The sequence below is a fragment of the Chinchilla lanigera genome, unplaced genomic scaffold (assembly GCF_000276665.1).
Source record: "Chinchilla lanigera isolate Chin_1 unplaced genomic scaffold, ChiLan1.0 scaffold00055, whole genome shotgun sequence".
NCBI lineage: Eukaryota > Metazoa > Chordata > Mammalia > Rodentia > Chinchillidae > Chinchilla > Chinchilla lanigera.
This window is the reverse complement of record NW_004955456.1, coordinates 14817556-14842285: the sequence shown is the minus strand read 5'-3', so window position 1 is coordinate 14842285 and position 24730 is coordinate 14817556. Positions and strand designations below refer to the sequence as shown.

At 51.5% G+C, this 24730-nt stretch overlaps 2 protein-coding genes across 5 annotated transcripts in view; one reads left to right on the top strand and one right to left on the bottom strand.

The window, feature by feature from the left end:
- Nucleotides 1-8738: 8738 nt before the first annotated feature.
- Mdh2 (malate dehydrogenase 2, NAD (mitochondrial)) lies at nt 8739-22880 on the bottom strand. Its single transcript, XM_005396810.2, has 9 exons — nt 22712-22880; nt 17531-17699; nt 16109-16192; nt 15511-15620; nt 14212-14337; nt 12199-12276; nt 11117-11216; nt 10349-10500; nt 8739-9057 (listed from the first exon to the last, which is right to left on the bottom strand). Exons 1-9 carry the CDS (start codon nt 22775-22777, stop codon nt 8926-8928), a joined length of 1017 nt encoding a protein of 338 aa, XP_005396867.1. The 5' UTR covers nt 22778-22880; the 3' UTR covers nt 8739-8925.
- A 79-nt stretch (nt 22881-22959) lies between these two features.
- The window catches only part of Styxl1 (serine/threonine/tyrosine interacting-like 1), a 63811-nt gene continuing 62040 nt past the window's right edge, over nt 22960-24730 (top strand). For 2 of the 4 annotated variants that reach the window (XM_005396809.2, XM_005396808.2), the window contains exon 1: nt 22960-23118. Coding sequence is in view for 2 of the 4 variants with exons in the window: in XM_005396807.2 (XP_005396864.1) it covers nt 23161-23174 (14 nt within the window). In the remaining 2 variants the exon portion in view is untranslated. Of the gene's footprint in view, nt 23175-24730 lie in introns of all 4 variants that reach the window. The other 2 variants (XM_005396807.2, XM_005396806.2) reach the window with 1 other exon arrangement.

The following is a 24730-nucleotide window of genomic DNA, read 5'->3' as shown; positions in this document are numbered from 1 at the left end:
ACACACACACACAACACATAGCATACACCCAGTGACACACACCACACGTCACACAGAGTCCCCCCCCTGCCTGTGAAAGGAACATTTCTGGTCCCTCTACCCACCCAGCCCTGGGCCCTGCAGCCTCCAGGCTGGGACAGAGTTAACCTAATTACCGGCCTGGGCCTGCCTGGGCCCGCCTGCCCCTGGCACTGAGCCGGCTGGGAGAATATTAAAATCAGCAGGAGCCTGGGAGGGAGGGAGCAGGGCCAAAGAGCTATTTTTAGGCAGAGAGGTGGGTTTGCAGGGAGGCTGGCCGCTTAGGGAGGAAGGGGCTGCAGAGCGTGATGGGGCTGAGGTCAGGGGCACAGGAGACTCGGGCTGGGGTGGCCTGTCCGAAGAGGGAGGCCAGCTGGGGTCTCCTGAGAAAGCAGGGAGAGCGGAGAGCCAGACAGTGCAGTAGGGGGCCTTGCCCTGGCTCTGACCAGAGTGGACCCCACTGGGTCGGGGGTTGAGGCTCGCTAGGCCCTGTGGAATCTGGGCCAGGGATGGCAGGTGGGGGGAGCGTGACATGGCTCTAAACTGGGCAAAGAGGAGGCGTGGTGGTGCACACCTGTCATCCCAGCACTCTGGGAGGCTGAGGCAGGAGCCTTAGGCAGAAAGTTAGACATTAGCCGGCCAAGTAGCTAATGAGACAGGCAGCTAGAGGCAAATTGAAAAACAACCAAAACGTGATCTCCCCCTTTTCCTTTGCTTCATCATTAGCCAGAGGTAAAATTCACACAAGACTGCAGTTTCAAACTTTAGCCCCAGACAATGGAGACTCCTCTGCGTGAGCTGATAAGGCCCATGGGCGAGGGGCTGGGAGAACCTCCAGGTCTCAGAACTAAACAGGAACCTTCCAGTTTGGGAGTAAACAGGGCCCTAGGGGTCACCAGAGCCCACTTTCCTCTTACAGGAGCAATGACCTCAGAGGAAGGAGAGAATGTTTCTTGAAAGACCCAGTTTAGCATATAAATGTAACCTGGGGCCTCATTTAGCACCGCTGCAGCTTTGGCACTGCCTGTCATGCTTGAAGGTGTATTCTCCTTTCTCTCCCTGAAAATCCGTCCATTTTACAGTAAGCCCTACCTATAATCTATGCGACGGCTGCATGTCGTGTCTGAAATCTCTCATCAAAGACACAAAGAGTCGAGTTGTGGTACTGATTCTTTGTAGCATTAGGACATTCAGGTGTTAGGACCCAGTTTCCAGGTGACAGGAGGATCATGAGTTCGAGCTCTGCGTTGATCTGACAGCCTGTCTCCAGCACTGACAGACAGTCAGATACAGACACAGACACATATGGGGTAGGAGGTGGGTGGGGTGGCTCTGTAAGGTTCCTGAGAGCCCGTGGGCAGGGCTGTGATTTCCTGAGGGAACATAAGCTCCTCTGTAAATGGCTGGTCACCTCCATCTAGACCCTGATGAGTCAAACCCCTGTCCTATATAGAGTGCCACCAAGATCCTACCCTAGCAGGTAGGACCTTCCATCTCCCCCACCTGGGGATCTTGAAGCACAAAAGACACCAATGCTTGGTAAATCATGAATCCAAGGACTCCAAGGGCCACTTTCAAAATGCAGGGGCCACCTGGAAATGGAGAGAGCTACTGGGGACCACCAGGATGCCTAAGAGGTGACTTTGAGCTCCCCAAACCTGCAGGGCACCTTGTTGAAGGAAGAAAGCACTGAAGGCAGACTTCATGGGTTCAAATCTCAGCTCTTCTTACTCGCTGTGTGACCTTGGACAAGTCACTCAAAGTGTTAGTCACCCTTCCACTGCTAGGACAAAATGCCTGGCCCTCACAGCTTGGGGGAGGACAGGTTTACTATGGCTTACGGTTTCAGAGGTCCCAGTCCATGGCCTCATGGATCCGCTGCGGAAATGTCACGGTGGAGTGGCGTGGTGGAGGAAAGCTGCTCACCTCATGGCATCCAGGCAGTAGAGTGAGAGGGAAAGAGCCCAGCAGAGGAAGGGGTTGAGAACAAGATGGATCTTTCCAAGGCATACCCCTACTACCTACCACCGGGCCTCACCACCTAACAGCCCACTGGGCTATGAACTCGTCAGTGGGTTAATCTATTAATGAGCCCAGTGTCCTCGTGATCCAATCACCTGTCTATGCCCCACCTCTGAACAGCACTGCACTGGGGATCAAGACTTCAATACACAAGTCACTGGGGGACACTTCAAATTAAATTGTACCATCTCTGATGCCCATCACCTCTGTGGGCATTTGGTCTCTGGGCTGGAGACTGGAGAATGTGCCCACCTGAGAGGGCTCTGATGAGGATGAAGGGGTACAACCTGCAAAACACCTGGGAGGGGTGTATTCATTTCCTAGTGGCTGCAGCAACAAATGTTTACACGCTTAGTGGCTCAAAAAACACGTCTATTATCTACCAGTTCTAGAGGTCAGAATTTCTGAAATCAAGGTATCAACAGAGCTGGTTCCTTCTGGAGGCTCCTGGAGGGAAGATCAGCTCCCCGGCTTTTCCGGTTCCTAGAGCTGCCTGCATTCCTAGGCTGTTGCCCTTTCCTGCCACCATCTTTGAATCTTCCTCTGGCCTGCATTACTTCCTAACTCTGACCCTCTCTTCCCCACTCATGACGACCCTTGTGATCGCATTGGACCCACTTAGATAATCTAGGATGATCTTCCCACCTCAAGATCCTTAATCTCATCCACAAAGTCCCTTTTACTACATTCACAGCTTGCAGAAATTAGGACATGGACATCTTATTTGTTATTTATTTTTAATTTTTTTTTTGTAGTCCTGGGCATTGACCCCAGGGTTTTGGACTGAGCGGCATCCTCAGTCCTTTTTTAACTTTTTATTTTGAGGCAGATTCTCACTATGTCACTAAATTATCCAGAAAGGCTTCAAACTTGCAATCCTCTTGCCTCAGCCTCCCAGTGTGTGGGGATCACAGGCCTGTGCCACCATGGCTGGCCTGGGGAGGGCATTATTCTGTCTTGCTTGTCTTCCAAGTGTGAGAGAGGAAGATAATGCCAAGCACCTGGGCAGGGAGGCACAGGTTCCACATCTGGAGGTGGGTTTACAATAGGGCTTTCTAGTCACAAGGAAATAGTGGTCCTGTTTTTGGTAAAAAGCGACCTCAGGAGAAGTACCACAGACACTACAAAAATTCTGTGGTGGCCAGCTCTTTAGAACTGGAAAAGCATTTTTAATGATCTCAAAGGTGAGCAGACTGAGGCTCAGCAAGAAGGTGAGGCTGCCTTGTCACACAAGGGCAAACTGCAGAGCCAGGATGACTGGAATCCAGAACCATGTTTCTTCAAGTCCAGGGTTCCTCCCATCACACTCCAAGTGCCCCTGCGTCCCGCACAAGTGACAAATGCATGAGGCGTTAGAGATCAGAAGGCTGGGGGTGAGGTGAGCACCACAAGAAGTACAAAGAGCCCTGAGCTTGGAGTTGAGTAGCCAGGGTCCAACCCTTGCTATCACTGTGAGCTTCCTAGTTGTGGGCAAGTCACCCTCATCCATAAAATGGGACCACACTGGGTGGTTGCTGTTATGTGAAATGACCTGTGCTGAAGTCCTGGGAGTGTGCTAAAGTGTGGAGTTAGCTCAACAACACATATGCCTGAGTATAAGGTAATTAGGGCACTGGGAGGTGCTGCCCTAAAATGCTGCCCTCAACTCTCCTGTGTTCAGAGGTGGGGCTTTCAGAAAGTGATTGGAGGATGAGGGCTCTAACCTCATGGGAGATTAATCCACGGATGAGATCATAATTTGATGACATAGTCAAGAGGTGGTAGGAACTCAGGAGGACCTGTTTGAAGGAAGAGGGTCGTGGGGTGTGAGCTTGGGGACTGTTCTGTTCCTGGCCCCTCCCCTCTGGCTCTTTCCCACTCTCTGCTTCCCAGATGCCATGAAATGAGCAGATTTCCTCTGCCATGCCCTTCTCCCATGATGTTGTACTTCTCCACAAGCCCAGAAACAATGGAACCTGCTTACCATGGACTGGAACCTTGAAACCATGAGCCAAAAGAAACGTTTCCTCCTCTAAATTGTTTTTCTCAGGTATTTGCTCATAGTGATAGAAAGCTGACTAGAACAGAAGGAATTAAGGTCATTCTCACAGAGCCCTGTTTTGTTCTGGTGAGACGGTTGCTATAAAAGAGCTAGCCTCCCTTCACGCAGACATCCTGTCTCATCATACGACCTCTCCCTCTCTTTCCCACTTCTGCCATAATGCCATTGCCATGATGCGATGCAGTCAGTGCCATGCTATTTGTATCATTAGTCTCCAAAACTGTGGACCTAACAAACCTCCTTTCTTTACACATTACCCAGCCTTAGGTATTTTGTTACAGTCATGGAAAATGGACTCCTGACAAGTAACACCCACTGCGCATACTGACTTTATTAGGAGGGCCTTCTCACTGTGCAATATTCAGCTGTGCAATGTGTATTTATTTCCTGGGGCTGCTGTAACAGAGCATCACAAACCGAGTGCCCTAAATAATAGAAGTGCATTGTCCTGCAGGTCTGGAGGCCAGAAATCTGCAAAAGAGGTGACAGCTGGATTGGTTCCCTCTGAAGCCAGTGGGAAGAATCTGTTCCCTGTCTCTGCTTAGCTCCTAGTGTTGCCGGCAATCCTTGGTGTTCCTTGGCTCACAAAAGCGATGCCCCCATCCCTGTCTTCATCTTCACGTGGTGTTTTCTCATGCACACATCCTGTCCAAATTCCCCCTTTTCATAAGGACACCAGTCACACTGGATTAGGGTCTTTCACATATCTGTATGACTTCATCTTAATGAATTACATCTGCAGTGACCTTGTTTTGGAGGTACTGGGGCTTAGGACTCCAACATATGCATTTTTAGGAACACAATTTAACCCATCATGCAAAGTACATGGAGTTAAAAATTGACAGCATTCATCTGGGTGTGGTTGTGCGTGGCTGCAATGCCAGCATTCTGGGAGGCTGAGGCAGGAAGATCACAAGTTTGAGCCCAGCCTGGGCAACTTGTTGACAAAGTGAAACCTTGTCTCAAAATAAAAAGGTCTGGGGATGTTGCTCAGTGTGAAGGCCGTGGGTTCACTCCCCAGTAAAACACACACAGACACACAGACACACACACACAGAGTTGAGGGCACTCTATACACAGTCCACAGCCAAAATGCAGGCAGGGGGAGGGTTCTGAGGTTCTTAAAGTGGGTTAACTGAGGAGCTCCATCCCTTGCCCAAAGAAGCCAGCACCAGGAGGACACAGGCCCAGCCCTTGACGGCCACTGTCCCCAGAGACCAAAGGCAGGACCAGGGCCCAGCTCTAGGAAGGAGGAGCTGCTGCAGATGCATGCCTGTAATGCAGGTCAGGCCCGGGCCTCCCTCCTGGCCACCCAGCAGGGTCCTCCCACGCGGGGTTTGCACTTCTGCTGCGGGAGCATCAGGCCCATGCTTACTGTCCACTTGGGGCACTGAAGGAGCCCAAGGTTGCCGGGTTAGGTCATCACTAAGCAGCGTTTTGCTTCTCTTGGGCAAGGCAGGCAGGGCTTGGTGGTGGTGGTCTCCCCAGACTTTGGAGCTCCAGGCCCTGGTTCCCAACCCACTCAGCCCAGAAGTTCGTTTCCACGGCCCTCCTGGATTCGCTCCCACATCGATTCCCTCTGTCTGGTGGCGGCTGTCCCCTCCCGCTTGGGTGAGCTAAGAGCAGACAGCACCAGGAGCAGATTTGGCTCTGGAATGCTAATCTCACCCAGCCAGTGACCCAGGCTGGCCTGGAAGCTGAGCGCCGCAACAGCCTCTAGTTCCCTCTGCAGGCCACAGGGAGAATTGCAGGGGAGGTCTGGCTGCAGAACCAGGTCCTCTTAATGAAGGTGAGGGTCATTCTGAGTTAAGCTGTCTGTGCCCTCTTCCTCTGCACAGAGGATTCGGTACTCAGCTTTTCTTGTAATTACTCAGCTTGGCTGTGTCTGCCCAGGACTCAGTAGCAGCTTCTTTGCAGGACTGGCTCTTTTGCCATCTAATTGCCTTCAATGTGGGTACCCCACTGGCTCCACCCCGGCCTTCCCCTGCTCTCCTGTCCTTGGCTTTGTCAGCCAAAGGCCTCAGCCACCTCATTTAGTCACTAGCACCATACATGCAATTACTGGTTTTTGTTCTTTGCTGCAGGGGACAGGAGACAGGCAGGAGGTGGCCAGAAGGCCTGGACTGCCATGCAAGCACCAGCCAGGGAGGGGGCTAATTGGATCTTCAGAGCGGAAGTGGGGTGGCTAACCCACACCCACAGGGGCAGGTGGCTGAGGGACTTCCACGGGATGGAATGTGGCGGGAGACGCTGAGGAGTTTTCCATGTCCCTGTTATCCCTGCCTCCTGCTCCTTGGCGCACCACTGCCAGCCCTCGGAGCTCTGTCCCCAGCACCCCTCCCTCCCCGTGGCTCCCACTTCAAGTGTGATGAGCAAGGCCGGGCACTGCCCGAGCTGGCTGAAATGCAATCTGAGCTTCACTGCAGGCTCCCAAGTCACAGCCTGCACCCAAACAAGACCTTCCTTGTTGAAGCTCGGGGAGCTTCAGCCTAGCATCATGGCACTAAGCTGCTCAGCACCTTTGACATCCTGTTCGCTCCATCCGCAGGAGGAGGGCCCAGCCCCTCACAAGCTGGCAAAGCCCTTCTTGTGCGTCCTGGGTTGCAAGTAGGCTATGTAAATCCATCTTAGGTTCAATCCTTTAAGCCCATCCTGCCCTCCTTGCCTGCTAAAAAGCTACCCAGCCTTCAGGGCCAGCCCAAATGGCCCAGTGCCATCTTCTCCTCCCGGGTAGCTTGATGGGGGCAGTCTGCCCTGGTTCTCGCTGTGCAGAGACATTCAGAGGTAGCTCTGTCCTCTCTGGAGTCCTGCAGTACTTAACCTGCGTTCTTCTTGCTGGGTCTCATGGACCTGACTTGCGTGCAAGCCCTGAAATGCGGGAGTGGATTCACCCAGAGAAAGAGCTCTGGGGCAGCTGGCATCTCCAAAGCGTGGGCCACCCCACCTCCTTTCTCAGTGACCAGGAAGAATCCGAGGTGTTTTAGGTTCTGGGCTTCCCCTCTGGACTGCTACATCCGAGCTTCTGAGGGGGAGGGAGGGCGTCTGCGCCAAGCCCTAGAGCAGATGAGCAGTGGCCGTCCTAAACCAAGACACCTGCCCTGACTCTGGGCCTGGGTTCTGCCTGTCGGAGTGGCTCTGAGAATCCCATAAAGAGCAATCGCACCCCAAACCGAGCTTCACACAGAACCACAGGTAGAGTTCAAAGGACAGCGATGTGGTCACACTCCTTATGGTACTGGGAATCTTAACCACCTCATTGTCCAGCAGGGGAATAGAGTATCAGTCATATGCTCACCCTAAGGGTTATCCATGCCGGGGAAAATACGTCCTGGTGAAACTGTCAGGTGTTGGGGCTCATTTCCAAACACGGCCCCTCAAAACCCAGCCTCCTGGGGCTCACAGCCTTGTGTGGCCTCCTCTTACAAGGCACCTGGGCTTCCCTGCGACTTGCTTTAACCGAGGTCCGGGCCCAGATGAGGCTGGGATAGCTGAAGGCCTAGGCCTTAGGAACTGGCAGCTTCTGCTTTTACATTCTGGGAACCCTGAGCCATAGGCCTTCTTTAGAGGCCTGAGCCTTCATGGCAACGCCAGCTGTGCTGCTACCTCCCCGCCATGGCCGTAACCTCGGAGGTTCCAGCCCAGTGCAGCCCAGCGACTGCGGCCTGAGCACACGGCCTGTGGAGTAGAGCCACTCTCCTGAGCCTTGTCAACTGCAGAATCCTGAGACATAAAATGGCCTAAGATCAACTTTGCGGAGCACAATCACAAAGAAGGTCAGGCTGAAAATGTTTCAGGGCCGGGGCTCAGCTTGTGAACTACATAACATGAGGAATAGTCACTATCAGGGATTACTTTTCTGCTTTACTTTTCAGTTACTTTTTGTTTTTTATGCAGTGAGCATGAATGATTTAAGAAAATAACTGTCATGCTTCATGATAAAATCCACAACCGGTTTAGTTTTAAAAAGACCCCAGAAGACTATCGGGTGAACGAGCGTCCGCCATTGGCAAAACCCCACCCCGCCCCACCTGATGCCAGCTCCTCCTCACGACTGGCGCTTTGCTTCCGCTTTACAGGCCACAGCTTCGGGGGAACAGACTGTCCCAGCACTGAAGGGAACCAATGTCCCTTTCACCCCCTATACCTCAACCCCACAAAGTCCTTTATGCCCTGAAGCAAACCTGAAACCCCTTCCTTAGCGACTGCTAGCTTGGTGTCCTCAATCTGGACTCGGCCGCTGGTGCTTTCTCTGCCCCTCCCACCCCCCCCACTCCTCGGCAGCTCAGGCTACGGGGGTCGGGAGGGCTGCGGGGACAGCAGCAGCTTCTACAGAAGACGGTGCTGCGGCTCAGCCAGGAAACGGTCCTGGATTAGCTGCTGAACTCGTCACCCATGAGAGCAAAAGGACACTGCGGGATCGGGGAGCCGCCCCTATCAGGCCACACAGGGGGACATTAAGGGTACAAATAGCAGGGCGGAGAGGAGCAGGGACTGACAGACTGCGTCTTATTCTACTACGTGGTTTAGATTCTTGAAGCTACCGATGCCTTTATCTAATACTTAAAATAGCACCTTGTTCCGATTTGTAGTGAAAGGAGGCGACAGACATTCTGAAGTCAGTTCTGACGGAGAAGAAAGCACATCTATGGAGGGGACCTTGAAAAAGAAAATCGAAGTCTGCTTTTATTGTTGTGCCAACAGACCAGCCAGAGTTGGGAGGATGGTAATAATGCTGATACGATAGCCATTATTAACGCAAATTAAAGTACAAAGGTCTCCGAAATGGCTTCACAGTGACATGATGCCTTAATAAATTAACAAACCGGCTGTTTGCAGACCAAGCCTCATTTCATGTTCTTGACGAAGTCTTCCCCTTTCTTGATGGAGGCTTTTAGCTCAGGAATGGCTTCGGCGATCATCTTCTCCTCAAAGGGCGAGACCTTGCCGATGCCCAGGTTCTTCTCCAGACCTTTTTTCTGGAGGACAGAGGGGAGGCGGCGATGTTAGAGAATAAAGCTTCCAAGAATGAGTGTGCTGCAGAGACGCGCACGTTCACTGGCTCTGGGCTGCTGTGACCCCGGACGGTGGGTCTGAGCCGGGCTGGGAGATCAGTCAGACCGTCCTAGGTGGGACACGGTCTCTGCTGTTTACTGCACATGTACTTTGGACAGGTATCTCTACATTTCCAATTTGCCTCCTTATCTCCACAACAAGCCTTCCCTCTACCTCCCGGCAGGCTGTGAGCAAGTCCGAGGGCAACCTGGCGCAGGAAGTCATCATAATTAGGAGCACTTAACACGATAGCACATGCTTCCGGGTTCTAGTTCCCTCCCCAAGCTGGGCAAGGACGGAAGAAACACTGATATTCACTTGAATCAAATGCAATTAAGCAGGTGAATGAAGTCAGCAGAACACATGTCCCCTGTCACCGTGTCACTTGAAGCCTCCACAGCAAAGTCTTGGCCACATCTCCACAGCAATGTCCCTGCAAAGCCATTGGCCCTGCGCACTCCTCTCCTGCACACCTGGGTTGTGAACTTAGCTGGGCAGTGCTATCACCCACCCCCGGGAGCCCCCAAAGTCTCGGCCACGTCTCAGGATCTTTGATAACAGAGCATCTACAGGAAGACCCTGGGAGTCACGGGATGAGGCAACATGACGCCTGCCGGACTTCTGCAGCTGCCGCACTTGAAAGGAGAACCTTGTAGGATGGTGCAAGGGACCCAGTGGATTCTGCTTGCTGAAGACTCAGTGAGAGCTAACCTGACCACTCGGCTGCCCCTAACAGCCACGTAGAGCTAGTGCTGTGACTAGTCTCCATCCTAGCGCCAGCCAATGTCCAGGAGGAAAGCTTGGGGGAGAAGCCAGGAATCAGCAATGCCTGAACCAAAAGCCACAGCCGGCAACACCTGCAGGCCTCTGGGGAAGAGGGAGGCTTCGCAGGCACCAAAACCAGGTGTGGATGAGTGTGTGTGAGATACAGGAGATGGTGCTGGGCTGGCGCAGGAAGCTGTGTCCTGCAGGGCTGCCCTGGGCGGGACCCTCGGGGCATCTCAGCACACTCAGCACCCGCTGTTAGATGTACAGTGAGGGAGACGTGCATTCCTTAGCAAGAGATCTCTCCTGGGTCTTAATTCTGAAATGTGCACCCACCCTCACAAGCCTGCACCCACTCCCAAGCCAGGCAGCAGCACAGCTTGGCAGAGGACGTCTGCACCTCAGAGCCAGGGGACAGGACACCTCCCCTCCCTCCCGTGCATTACGTACCCCCAGCAGCAAGGGCGTGGAGAAGTAGGCGCACTCTGTCTCCTTTGACTGAACGAAGGAGCACTCGACAACGCCCTCCTTCCCGTTCATCGCATCCACAAGGGAGAAGACAAAGCGGGCGCCAGCATACGCCATGGACAGGGTGGCAGAGCCTGGGGAGCAAAGCTGGTTAGCCTGGTTGCACTGCAGCCCCAGAACCCAGAGGACGCTGCTCTGAGGCCCAATACCTGCAAACTGTCCAGCTCACCATGGAGAAGTTTAGTCAGCGTCCCTGCAATTTACTGTCCTGCAGGGCATGGAATTGGTTTTGCTGATCTGAGTCCTCCCACTCTCCCAGCAAGCCGAGATGCTGTCTTTTTTTTTCTGAGTCAGAGTCTCCCTATGTAGTGTTGGGTGACCTTGAACTCACTATGGAGGCCAGGCTGGACTCAAGCTTGTGGCGCTCCTCCTGCCTCAGCCTCCCAGTGCTGGGATTATAGGCGTGTGCCCCACCTGGCTGAGCTGCTATCTTTTTTTTTTTTTTTTTTTTTGGTTTTTCTCCGGTACCGGGAACCGAACTCACGACCTTGCGCTTGCCAGGCAGGCGCTTTGCCGCTGAGCTAAATCCCCAGCCCCATGAGCTGCTATCTTCTATCCAGCCTTCTTATCAAGTGAGGGCAAATGCAATACAGAAAAGCACTGCCCTTTGCCCAGGGACAGCAGTCCTTCTCTGCACGCCCAGGGCTTCAGGTGTTGGCCCCCACCCCTGGCACTGCCCCTCAACTTTACCTGCCCCGGCCTTGGCCTTTACCACCTCTGTGCCGGCCTCCTGGATCCGCCCGATGAGCGTTGCCAGTTGGTCTTGGGGAAAGTCCACTTTGGGGGTGCACTGTAAGCCAAGTCGTGGTCACGTGAGCAGCTTCAGGCTCCTCTTGGTGCAGAGCCCCTGCCCCGACCCATCCCTGCCCTCATGGTGGGCTCCCTCCTATGCACTGCCCAGGAAACCAAGAGCCCCCTCTTTACAGAGAAAAGACGAAGATAAACCCCCCTACACATTTTTAAAGAACTTTTTACATTTCCACAAGCAGAGTACAATTACATCGATCAGGGGATGATGTCAGGGTATCATTACCTCAGCCACAGAGCTTATCCCAATCTCATTTGCCCATGAGCACCCTTTCCGGGTCAGCAGTCCCCCTTGCATTTGCTTATCCCAAATTCCTCAGCTTTTTTTTTTTTTTTTTTTTTGTTGTCTTTATGAGACAGGGTCTTGCTATGCAGTTCACACAGGCCTTGAGCTCACTTTGTAGCTCAGGCTGGTCTCAAACTCATGACACTAATGAGGATCCTTCTGCCTCAGCCTCCCAAGTGCTGGGACTACAGGTGTGTACCACCACGCCCGGCAAATTCTTCAGCTTTTCCTGATCTCTCCTGATGCTTGTACTGACGGCTAAACTTGCACAGTATTTGATTTGGACATATGAGATGTTTCTTTGTGGCTTCTTGTCAGGTTAGGCATTTCGGCAAAAACATCACAAATAATTTGATATTCCCCTCAGTGTACTGTTCTTCCCAGGTCTTTGAGGCTGATGTGACAGATCTCATTCTTGGAGGTGCTAGCCTTGTCTCACCTTACTTTTAAACAAAGCACTTTGCCCACTCTGACCTAAGCCAACCCAGAGACGTTTCCCACATGGCTCTGATTATGGACCAGCTGTTCTGACTCCACACGGCCTCATGGTCAGTCAGGAAAGCCCTAGACAGCTGGGGTGCGGTAGGGGTGTCCCTACACATCCCCGCCATTCCTTCCAAAGAGGCCTTGTGAAGGTGCTCATGACCTTAAGGCTTCCTGCAGTGTCACGCGCACGTACCTGAGAGATCAGGGGGATGATGGTCTTTCCAGCATGGCCGCCAATGACAGGAACGTTGACCCGAGCCGGATCCAATCCCTGCTCACCAAAGTGTGCAGCTTGATTAACAGACAGCAAGCTCCCAAGCAGAAAACATGCCATGTCTACTTCAAGCACCGATACCAGGAAACCCACAAAAGCAGAAGCAAACAAAGGAATCGGGAAGATGCTGTCTAGCCCCAGCCCTGCTCAGTGTCCGGGCCCTGCCACTCGGCAGAGGTCACTGCGAGCAGGTGCGGGAGGGCCAGCCTGTTGCCTGGTGATGTCCCCACAGGCTCCTCTGCACAGTGAGCTGGGACTTGCCCTGGCCGGTCCCCTACCAGCCCGACATCTTCTTAAAAGCACAGGGTGGCCGTGCTCTTTTCCAGACGTGTCATTCTCCAGGTGAGCCCCACACTGTCACAGACAAGTCAAACTTCTTTCCCCTCATTTCAGGGAAAAAAGTCAAACCCACTCCCAGATATGCAGGGGTGACAAGTCTGGCACCTCAAATTCATCGGGATGGAAAGAACAAAACAATGTGATCAAAATACCATGGCCCAGGTTAGCAGGGCTCGCTAGAGGCTCTCTTGATAATCCGAGGCACACGGTCCCCAAGAACCTATGAGCTAGGTGTTTCTACCGACGGACTAAGTAGAATCTGGGCTGTGTGTGCTGATGACACAGAAGCGAGCAGCTCCCAAGGCCACGCCACCTTCCCCGATGGGCAGGACCGCAGAAGGGCACAGGTGCGCCGGCCCTGCCAGTCCACTCTCAGGTTCAGTTTCCCCATGGGTTGTACCACACGCCAGCCCTATGTGCACAATCCACTGTCTCCTGAATTCCCGCGTCTCTTGCCCCTTCACTGCTTGGAGCCCCCAAGCATGGAGGCCACATCTATGGCTCTCTGTGACCCCAACATCTAGAGCAAGGCCTTATACTGGAGCTGCAGTATGCAGTAAAGTGGGGGTCTGGTGGAATGAGGTAAGGGGCACAGGAAGTAAGGTGTGGGCCCAAGAGTCCTGTGTGCATCTGCCACCAAGCCGTGTCAAGACACTCCCTGCTTCTGAGGCCCTCCTTATCTGCAGAGTCAGAACACAATGGCTCGAGGGCTCAACAGGGACACTTTCTGATCCCAGAGGAAGTGGGTCTGCTGGATCCACAACCAAAGTGATTCACAAGCACGTTGTATAAGGCACCAGGGACTCCAGACTGGCTGCTGGCACCAAACCAAAGCCACCCCAGGCAAGCTGGCTGGTTCAGACCAGCAGCCCACGATGTGAGGCAGCTGGCAGGACTGGATCCCTCAAGGTGAGCAGTGACAAGATGACCCAGGAAAGGGAGCCAGAGCTAGAGGCCATGGACAACAGTTCCGGTATCTTAGGATTTGTGGAACTTTTCTGAGTTCATCATGTGTGCTGACTTTGCCACCCTTTGTCTAAGGACTAGTGGGTGAACCCTGGTAGCCCCACTTTCTACAGGCACTGAGAAGGGGGAGACAGGGGAGCATGATCCAAGTATGGCCACCCAGAAACCCAGGAAAGTCTGAGACTCGATGCAACTGAGAAGAGGTCAAAGGCAGAGGGAGTGGAACCAGGCAGCCTATGGGCAATCTGAGCTCACACGAACCTGCTGCCTGGATCCCCTCCCAACAGCAGTAATGGCTATTCCCTAAGGGGACAAACCCAAATATGTTTATGTACGTACGTATGTATGTACATATGCATGTAATGGGGATTTAAATCCTCAGGGCCCCTTCTAAAAATTTTTAAAAAAATTTTTGAGACACTAAGTTGCCCAGGTGGGACTCAAACTTGTGATCTCCCTGTCTCAGCTTCCCAGAGTGCTGGGATTACAGGCCTGCGCCACCATGCCTGGTTTAAAAAACATTTAAGTGTTTAGGTCTAAGTGCCCTGTCATCTTCTGTGCCACTAAAAGGGCAAGAGTGGCTGAAGAAGTTAAAAAAGGGGACCCAAACACTGACACACTCCTTACCTTCAGCTCAGCCACAAAAGTGTTGGCTCTGACAATGTCCAGGGTTGTCACACCGAAGATCCTGTTGGGGTTGTACACTCCGTGCTTCTTGAAAACTTCCGCTGTGATCGGGATAGTGGAATTAACCTAGCAAATCCAAGGGACAGGTATGATGTACCCTGCGTTCTGAGACCAGAGCCAAGGGACGGAAGGGAAATGTCTTTTCTTCAGACTACTGACCAGACTGAAGGTGCTAAATTAAATTGCCTTATCTGGTTACTTTGTTTATAGGAAGCCACCTGCAAGACAGGACAAGGCACGCCATGTGAACAACACATTCCTTACTGCAGGGGACTCTTACTCCCTCGGTGGCCATCAGCTGTCATCTTGGACACACGATGCCGGCTCTCGGGGCCCTTCCACTTGGCCAGGTCTTACTAAAAGCTGATGGACTAGGCTCAAATCCCATCTCGACCTCCTGAGTTGTACCCTGGGCAAGTCACGTGAACTCCCTAGCACCTAAAAATGATAACTACCTTACTGTGAAGGCGATTGTGCTATTGCGAAATGACTTAACATAGGGTAAATGCTTAACACGTTACCTGGTACACAGAGAAAATGATAAAGTGAAACAAAACAGCCAGGTGTAGAACAGGCACCTGCTAGTTCCCAACAAAAGGAACTGCTACTGTCGACTTTTCCACTCACCCGAGGAAGGCGAGGAAGAGGGAAGGTAAGATTTTTGTCTGAGGCCAGAAGCACAGGCTCTGTGCACATAGCAGCCTCATCCTGCTGTCACTGTCACTGCATTTTCACACAGGTCCTTCTTTTACTCAGATCAAGACCCAGATACACCAGGAGGCAAGGAAGCAGAGGACGGCCGTTAAAAACAACCCAAAGCCCTGCAGCTCAGGCCCGGGGACCAGTGCTGTCCTCTCACGTGGCCCAGCACATGGCCAGGCAGGTGTGGTATGTATCAATGTCAGGAGACAGGATGACAGAAACCCAGAAACTGCAAACCTCAAGTAGAATATAATAAAGAAAGGAGCCCACGGGCTGCCATGACCACAGCTGAAAGGATCCCTGAGAATGAATGCGTTTCCAGGTGGGGAAACTAAGTGGGGAGGTGATCTGTCCAAAGACACACAGTCGGTGAAGATCGACACTCAAACTCATTCAGCAGAAGTAAGTTTCAGGACCTCTTATCAGTGTGCTCGACGTCCCGCCCACACGGATCTGCTGCTTTTCCCACAAGCACAGCAACACACTTCTGCTGCCAGCTGGGAGCTGCAAACGCAGCACACGACCGCCTGCACTCACCGGGTTGGCAATGATGCAGATCATGGCTTCAGGGCAGTGCTGGGCACAGGCAGCAGTCAAGGTGGCCACAATCGTGGCGTTGGTATTGAACAGGTCATCCCGTGTCATGCCTGAAATGATCCAGCACAAGACATTCATGAAGAATATCAAGAATCTCCAAATAGTTGCCAAGCGCTGGGCGTTCACTATTACAGGAAATTATAATGGAGCAAAACAGGGCTCCCTTTTCCAACAACTGTCTGCAGGGACAACAACCCAGGGTGGCAAGCCGAGGACAGAGGTCTGTGGGGAGCGGGGAGGCAGCCGAGGTGATGGCTGAGAAGGGTCATCGGGGATTAGCAGGAATCCCAAGGTGGAGCTGGGTATAGGAAGGGGCGTTCCAGGTACAACAAGAACAGCGAGACACTGGAGCTGGGGAGAACACAGCAGACACTGCTGGCTTTAAATACCGGTCTGGGCGTGACCTTGAACCCCAGGCGATGAATGGGGAGCCCTTGCCAGTTTCTGTAGCAGAGTGACGGATTAGGTCCACTCTGAATGGAAAGCCCCCTTCGCAGCCAATGTAGGAGGAGGTGGCAGGCAAGCCTTGAACACAGACCTGGTTTTCTGGGGACTCCAGCGGGAATGACCACAACATCACAGCCTTTTAGGCAGTCTGGTAGCTGCTCAGGTCCGAGGTAGCCTAGGAAAGACACCGACAAAAGACATCACATCTTCTCTGATCCAGAGAGGTTACCACCTCTCAGGGACAAAGCCTGGGAAGTGTGGCCCACACTTGGCCTTAGCAAGGGCTAGAGGCCCCACCCGTGAAGTGACAATGACTGCTGGTGAGTGCACAGATTGCGTGGCAAGAACAGCCCCCTTCAGAATAGATGCATCCTCAGTTTCCACAAAACCAAACCCAGTCACTCACTGGTCCACGTCAAGCTGGGCCTTGACAGAATAGCTATGTACCCACTGCGGTGTCACCCCATAGAACTCCTTAGAGTAGGTGTCAAACAGAGGGCACAGCTGAAGGCCCAAGAGAGGACGCCCTTGGCTGATCATCAGGAACCCTAAGCATCTGTACTGATTCTGTTTACTCCTATACCTAGGGACAAAAGTATGCTTTGGAACACTGCAGGGAAATCCTCTATGATGTATAAAGTTTGCTGATGTTAACTTTTCCCTTACTGTAAGAGCGCTGAGAAACTCACATATCCAGCTCCCAGAAAATGGTCAGGCAAGGTCAGACGCACCGTGGGAGGTGCATGCACATGTGTGTCCGGCTCCCAGCCGTGCACAGCAGCGGAAGACTGACTAGGGTCGCCTCGCCCACTGTTAGCTGGGGACGGCATGACCATAACCTTCCTAGACAGCAGCTGGTACTTTATAGTAAAGGCTCTGAAATATTTACACCCACGGATTCGACTGTTAGTACTCTAAGAAGAAGATGTAAAGATATCTATCACAATTTATAAACAGCCCAATGGCCATCAGTATGGGTCTAATAAACAAGTGATTAAATTACAGGACAGCTTTAAAAGTGATTTTAAAACTGAATTTTTAAATCATGACATGAATAAACCCTGCTATGCTGTGAAGGTCAAACACTCAGGGTATACAACTACATGCAACTGCAAACGGTCCACCAGGGAGGAAGGGTGGAGCCTGCTAAGGCATCACGGGCCAGCGGAGCACTGGGGGTGGAGGAAAGGCAGCCTGTGGCACACTGGGGGATGGCACCTCCTGTTGCCCCCGAGGGTCTTCGGACACTTCCCCTTCCTCATCCTCATACTACTTTTCGAATTAGCAGAAGTAAAAATTGGGAAAATTGGACCACTTTGTTTTTCTAAGACACTGCTGTTTATAAATTTTCATAGAGCCAAGTCCAAAACTGTGTTTAAAATCTAATTCTAAAATGAACATGGAACACCCCCCCACACCCAGTGTGTAAACATCTAGCTTTATCTAAGATCTTATTCTTGAACTTGGATCCACAGGGAAGACGGTAGCGTTTCTGGGGAGGGCTCCCCCGTACCTTTCACAGTGGCCCTGGTCTCAATGTGGCTCAGGTCCGCAGCCACTCCAGGTGTGTGCGCGATATCGTAGAGGGTCAGGCGGCTCACTAAGGGGCTGTTCTTGAGGAGGAGTGACAGGGGCTGCCCGATTCCTCCAGAAGCTCCGAGCACGGCTACTTTAGCATTGTTCTGAAAAGAGGTAGGAGAGAAACGACTTTCAGGACACAATCAGCATTACAAGAATTCTGCAGAATCTGGCCCTGGGCTTCTTTTATTAAAGTGATGCCAAAGCCACACACAGTCCTATTTCTCCCAGTTTTATTCTGGTAGAATTGTTTCAATTGGTCCAGTTTCAAATGGGGAGAACATGACTACAGACGTTAGGATAGCTCTCAGGTTCTTCTGGAAAGATACAAAGAGCTGCTGTGGCCAAGCTTGGTGCTGCACACTTGTAATCTCAGCCCTCAGGAGGCCGAGGCAAGGGGGATCACTGGAAGTTCGAGTCCAGCCTGGGCTACATAGTGAGTTCAAGGCCGGCCTGGACTATATAGTGAGACCCTGTCTCAGAAAAGAAAAAAGAAACCAAACTTGCTGTGATCAATCAGGCAGCTGGGCTGATAATAACCTTACCTTTAATCCACAGTTTTAAAAACTCTACACAAACTGAGATCCTAACAACAGGCATGTGGGGGTGGCAAGAATGAAGACCTTGCCAGTTTTGGGGAGAAGGAGTGTGTGTGAGTGTGTGTGTGTTTGTGTGTGTGTGTGTGTGTGTGTGTGTTGCGGGGGGGGGGTGTCAAATGGAGTGAGAGGAAAAGAGCTGGAAGAGAAGTACAGCTGTCTCTGGGTATCTTTGGGGGATTAGCTCTAGGGCACCCCATACCAAAATCCCCAGTCATATTTGCATATCCCCCTATGTAGTTAACTTATAAAACCTAACACAATGTAAATGCTAACAGAATAGTTATATTGTACTGTTTAGTGAATGACAACTGTGAATTTGTACATGTTCAGTACAGACACAGTATTTTTCTTTTTGAAATTTCCATCTGAGGTTGGATTAATCTGTGAATGTGGACCCTGCAGTTATGGAGGGCTGACCATGCAGTCTACAATAACCAATGCTAAGGGCCGGGGATATAGCGGCATAAGTGCTTGCCTGATAAGCCTGAGGTCCTAAGTTTGATTCCCGGTACCGCCCCCCCCCAAAAAAAACCCAAAAAACAAAAAACAAACAATGCTAGGTAATGATACGCTTTGGCTATCAAGTACCAAAACCAAGACAACTTAACAGTGTTTTTCTGCTTATGAAATTAAATCTAAAAGCAACCAAAATTTGAATTCAGACAGGTTCTGGGATGTTTTTCGTGTGTGATGATGGGGATCAAACCCAGGGTCTCACACACGCTGGGCAACTTCTCTACCACTGACCAAACCCCCTCTTTTTTGAGATGGGTCTTACTATCGTTGCCTAGGCTGATCTCAAACTTCTAAACTCAAGCAGTCTCCCAGCCTCAGTGTCCCAAGTAGCTAGGATAACGTGTGGTGCCACACCTGGCTAGCTTTTCTGTTTTTCAGTGGTGCCTCAAAGGTGGACCCCTGAATTCCTAGAAATCTTAGCTAGCTGGACCAACCCAGACCTGAAGCCTGGCATTCTCAATCCACTCTGGGCCTTGCCTCACATCTTAGGAATTCCCAGACTCCAGTCCTACAGTTCCAATTCTGCTAGGCATTGCACTGTCCCACACGTCCAAATGTCCATCTATGTCCTCTTCGCCTACCTCTTACCAAGCGGCATTTCTACTCAGCTGATACTAGATTTCTAGAACCATCTTCTACTTCTTCCTTCTCCCACATCAGAGCCATCCAATCAGGACGTGAGTGAGGTGGCATCTCAAACACCACCCCAACCTGCTCTATCTGTCCATCCCCATTCTGTCCTCTACTTAGGTATCTGGTTCCACCTCCAGGCCCTCCCTCCTAACATCTTAAGCTTCCTTCATTCACTCCCTTGCACAGAATCTAAAGAAGCTCCTCCTGTGCCACGCCCTGGCCTGGCTTCCAAGGCTGCTGACCACAGCAGCAGTTCCAAAGTGGGCAGCTTAAGACAATCTCAAGAGGGAAAAAGGATGACAAGATCAAAAGTTGTGTTTTTATTTTTATCTAACCAAGAATTAAACACTACTAAGTAACAGACCAACCTGGGGCTCTCTCCCAAGGGTTCTTGAATAGATCAGTCCCACATAGTACACGAAATGAGCACAACTGGGGTTGGGGAGGGAGGTAACTTCCTAATTTCTTTGCTTTCTCTGGGTTGAGGCAATGTTCCTGTTTGCTCACATTTATCAACTTAAGTTTTTTTTTGGTCTTTTTGAGACAGGGTCTTGCTATGCAGTTCAGGCTGGCCTTGAGTTCACTTTTGTAGCCCAGGCTGGTCTCGAACTCACAACAATCCTCCTGCCTCAGCCTCCAGAGTGCTGGGATTGCAGGCGTGCGCCACCATGCCTGGCTTTATCAATTTAAGTTTATGCTGCAAAAACACGACCCTCACCAGTGGGATCTCTACACTGCACTGAAACAAAAGGAAGATCTTTGAGGTTACAATGGTTAGTTCCTGAAGTCTTTATGAAAGAGCTGTCCTCCAAGCCTGCTGACCTTTACTGGGCTGGGGCATGGCTATCAACAGCACACTGCTTAGCAACTGTTCTGAAAATGGATATACTCTAATTCTCCATCTACAGGTCTGCTTTAAAATGTAAGTTTGTTATGGTTTGCTTCTCAACTTGTTTCTGTGTTTCTATTACGATGCATTTATTAGTATATACGTGGAAAAAGATCTACCCAGACGGTGTGCACCACATTTTTACTGTTGAGGATACACAATCCAAAGCCTGAAGGTCAATGCACCATTGGCTCAAGTCTACTTTTCTGACTAATTTAGCAGCCTCTTCAACATCTCCTCTCGGATACCCAGTTGGCATTTAAAACTTAACACATCTAAAACTGAGTTCCAGAATCTTTACCCTGCCCCAACCTGCTGTTTCAGAAGCCTCTGCCCATCTTGGAAAATACCAACTCTAAGTCCCAAATCTTAGTGTCATCTCTGACTCTGCACTCTCTCCTACTCTTCATCGAATGAAATCACCAAATCCTGATGCCTCTACAGGCAACAAATATCCAGACTTCAGTAACTTTTTGCCATGTCCACAGCGGTTACCCAGATCACAACTCTTAACCTGCCTTAATGACTGATTAAAATGAGCATATAAGCAAGTGATTACTTTGCTCAAAAACTCAAAAGGCTACCCTGTTTCTGAGAAAATGCTAGTTGTACAAGGCCTGCTGCATCATTCCTGCCACTGCCTTCTCTAGAACTATAGAGGCCTCTTGGTATTCTCAAGCACCCCAGGGGTCCCCCTGCCTGGAACACTATATGATATGACCTCTGCTTCCTTCTGGGCTTTCCTGAAATGTCACATAAACTGACTGATCTAAAATTGCAAACCTCTTGTTGACCCCTCCTCCCCTTACTTTATTTGTTCTGTACTCATTCATCACTGATCCTTTATAAGAGAAATAAACAATAATGAAATACATGGTAAATGTCAGGAGAACAGGAATTTTTTTTTCCTCCCCTGTGGTGGTAGCGGGGATCTCAGGACCTTGTGCTTGCCAGGCAGGTGCTTATGCCACTCAGCTATATCCCCAGCCCGAGAATGGGAATTTTTTGTTCTGTTCACTATAATATTTCCAGCGCCTAGCATCAGCAAGGATGTTGTACATGAAGGTGATCCTCCTGGGCGGCAGTTGTAGCTCAGCGGTAAAGCGTGTGGCTAGCATATGCAAGGCCCTGTGTTCAATCCCCAGCCCCACAAACCAAAAAACCCCACCACTCCCCCTATCTGCTTACATTCTTCCCTGTCTTCCCTCCTCAGCATCAATCTTCACCAATTCCCCCTGTCCTAAGAGAACTCATTTCTGGCCCATCTTCTCACTCACCCTGGTATCCCCTGCAGCACCCAGCACAAGGTTGGCAAGCAGACATATAGTGCTCGATATATTTATTTATATCTTTATTTTTGTAATGAAATGATTGTACAGGGAAAGGAAAGACATAACCTAAATAAAAACTTGGAACCTCTTTTAATCATTTCCCTTTTGGACATGATATTTAATGCAGGCATCTCCTGGGTTCTCAAACTTCTGCTGTACTGGAAGCACCTGATGAAAATAGAGGCCCATGTCTTATCTTTCTGCAAGGAGTCCGGGCCTCAGTACTTTTCTGGTTTCCCGTAGTTCTGATATACACCGGGTTTGAGAACCACTCTCCTAGATGGCTAAAAATAGCTTAGGCTTAAATGGGCCCAGGCCAAGTCCTGCGCTGTTAAAACATATCAGGGAAGGCGTAGTCTGCTCACAGGAGGGTAGATTCTTCAAAGCGTTCTTTTTTTTTTTTGTCTTTTTTGAGACAGGGTCTCGCTATGCAGTTCAGGCTGGCCTCAAGCTCACTTTGTAGCCCGAGCTGGCCTCGAACTCACAAGGATCCTCCTGCCTCAGCCTCCCGGGTGCTGGGATTACAGGGGTGCACCACCACGCCAGGCTAAAAGGGTTCTTAAAACATAATGTTCAAACTCTTAGCGGGTGGTCCACTGACAGGGGCCAGGAGGGCTGAGCTTGAATCCTCTGGCCAGATGACTGTGTAACTTTGTTTGGCCCAGTCCTCTCACCGTGGGGGGCTCAGTCGGCCTGTACTATGGAGTTAGTATTACACACGATTTCTCCTATTCACGCACAATTCACGGACGCTGCAAGAAGAGCGAGATTAGCTATGACAACGCAACGGAAAGCTGCACAAAGACTCAAGTTACTTCCGGACCTAGAATTCTGGCTTCCCAACCCCGAAGGGGTGCAGGGCAAGCGCAGACTTTCCCAGAGTCCGGGGGCGGGGGGTGACCTGAGAGGGCTCTGCTAAATAAATGCACCCTCTTCAAAGCTGGGCCACTTGGCCCCTCTCCCAGGGTTTTTCCTCTACACTGCCCGCCCGGCGTCAGCGCTGACCTATTGCGCCACCCTCATCTCGTCCCTTCAGACAGCGCCGGCGGCCGTGCAGTCCAGGCTGGCCGAGGGGTCAGCAATGCGCGCGAGCCCGGGACGCACGCGGCCCGGATCCCCCGCCGCACGCCGCCCTTCGCGGAGCCTACCTGGGCCGAGGTGCTGAAGCTGCGGCGAAGAGCGGCGCAGGTGGGCCGGGCGAGGGCGGACAGCATGCTTAGAGAGGGTTGGGAACGGAGCCGCAGGTGCAGGAGCTGGCCGACTAAGTGACTCCAACGACCTCCACACTGCGCACAGCTACCCCGCGCCGATCCTCCTGGTCTCGCGAGAGTAGCCAGACCCCACCCGCCACCGGGTCTCGCGAGATCGAGGGCACTTCCGAGCTGTGGGGCGGAAGTGGGGCACACCCCTGGCAACCCCGGTGTTTGGCTTGGTGCTGTCGTCCGTCAGTGCTGGCTTGTGAGGGAGCCGTAGTCTCGGTGGGAGATAGCGTCCGCGTCGAGAAGTTGGAAGAGGACTGGCTATAGGCTGGAAGCACTTTGAAGCCATTTTGCAGGTGGGGCTTCTGGCAGAGGAAGCCCTGACAGCGAGCTCAGCCATGTCGCGCAGCAGGTCAGGTGGAATGGGTCCCGGACCTGAGCCCCCGACCTCAGCCAAACCCACCTCTTGCCTCTGGAGCGAGGTGGGAGGGGCCTTAGAACTCCACAAAAGCGGGTTAGGGGCGGGAGCTGCGAGTCCTGGGGCGGGGTGCACATCAGTTGTCTTCCGGGCACCCGCCAGGGCCGTCCTCCCTCGAGTTCCGCAGTCCTTACCCAAAGCTTAACAAGACACCACTACCGGTGATAGCGAACACTACCACTGACGTAGCGCTCGGCGCCGTTTACGAAGCCATGCAGGACCACAGTCCCGTTACGGGGAGGAAGGGCCTACAGAGATGATAACTCACCCATCATCTGGTCCCTCACCCAGCTGGGCTGCCAACACGGGCCCACTGGTTCCAATTTATAATGAAGACACTGTGACTGAGCTCACTTGGATTTGCTTAGGGTCTACTTAAACGAAAGGTAGTTAGGATTCCTGCCTACGAATACTTTATAATTTAGCTTTTTAAAATTGTAAGATTTGCCAGGCGTGGTGCCGCACGCCTGTAATCCCAGCACTCGGGAGGCTGAGGCAGGAGGATCATTGAGAGTTCGAGGCCAGCCTGGGCTAAAAAGTGAGCTCAAGGCCAGCCTGAACTGCACAGCGAGACCCTGTCTCAAAAAGACAATAAAATAAAAGACAATAAAATAAAATTATAAGATTACTCCTTACCCGCACTATTTTCTGGATGTCAACACGATCATTTCCCTCAAAAAGTTTAGTCAGGTGGAGCAGATAGATATGCCACACGTTGCTGCCTGTATAGAGGAATGTAAAACCTAGCTAGACCGGTGACTCAGTCTGCCTGGGGACAATGGTTGAGGAAGCAGGAGTGGAAATAATAGCATAAACTCTAAAGAGCATATCGACACAGGGGGTATGGCTGCCTTACTCTTTCCTCACTCCCCTCTGCTTCTTTGGTGAGCTAATACGAAGTGCCAGTTCAGTCTTGGGCTTGGGTACTCACCTGTGAACAAGAGCTACACATGTTCTGCCTTTAGGGAGCTTAGAGTCGTGGGAAGGGCAGGTAAATTGTAAGAATGATACGGGCACAGTAGGAGAATTTCTGCAGTACTGTGGGAATGTAGGAGGTGTGTGTAACTACGATTAGGGTGGTGGCTGTATGACAGGACCTTCCAGAAGACAAGATTCAGTGGGAACGTTCACCTCCCGAGGAGGGCTGGATCCCTTGCCTCAAAAGGAGAGTGTCAGATGGGTCCTTAGCAATGGGAAGTTTACAGGCAAAGGGAAGGAAAAGAGGAAAAAAGGAGCCCAAAGGAAAGCCTAAAGGAAACTGTGGATCCATGTTCAGGGAACAAATCATTTCTGATGACGTGGGGACATAAGAAATAGTGTCCTCCTGGAGAGAAAAAGCTACAAAGAATGGCTTTCACCCCAGATAGCTCACTTGAGATGTTAGTAAGAATAACCTCCTCAGTATTCTATAGCCATGATGAGGAGGAGGCCAAGGAGAGAAAACAAAGAGACTGAGAAAAAGCAGCTGCTTTTGCTGCACCACTAGGAGA

What these genes read in the sequence shown, in the direction of transcription:
- Mdh2 (XM_005396810.2), bottom strand. Translation starts at nt 22,777, where the DNA reads ATGCTGTCCGCCCTCGCCCGGCCCACCTGCGCCGCTCTTCGCCGCAGC. An exon ending in GACCAGGGCCACTGTGAAAG is followed by an intron (nt 16,193 to 17,530) that starts GTACGGGGGAGC and finishes TGTCTTTCCTAG; the next exon opens with GCTACCTCGGACCTGAGCAG. An exon ending in CCACGCCCTTGCTGCTGGGG is followed by an intron (nt 9,058 to 10,348) that starts GTACGTAATGCA and finishes TCTGTCCTCCAG; the next exon opens with AAAAAAGGTCTGGAGAAGAA.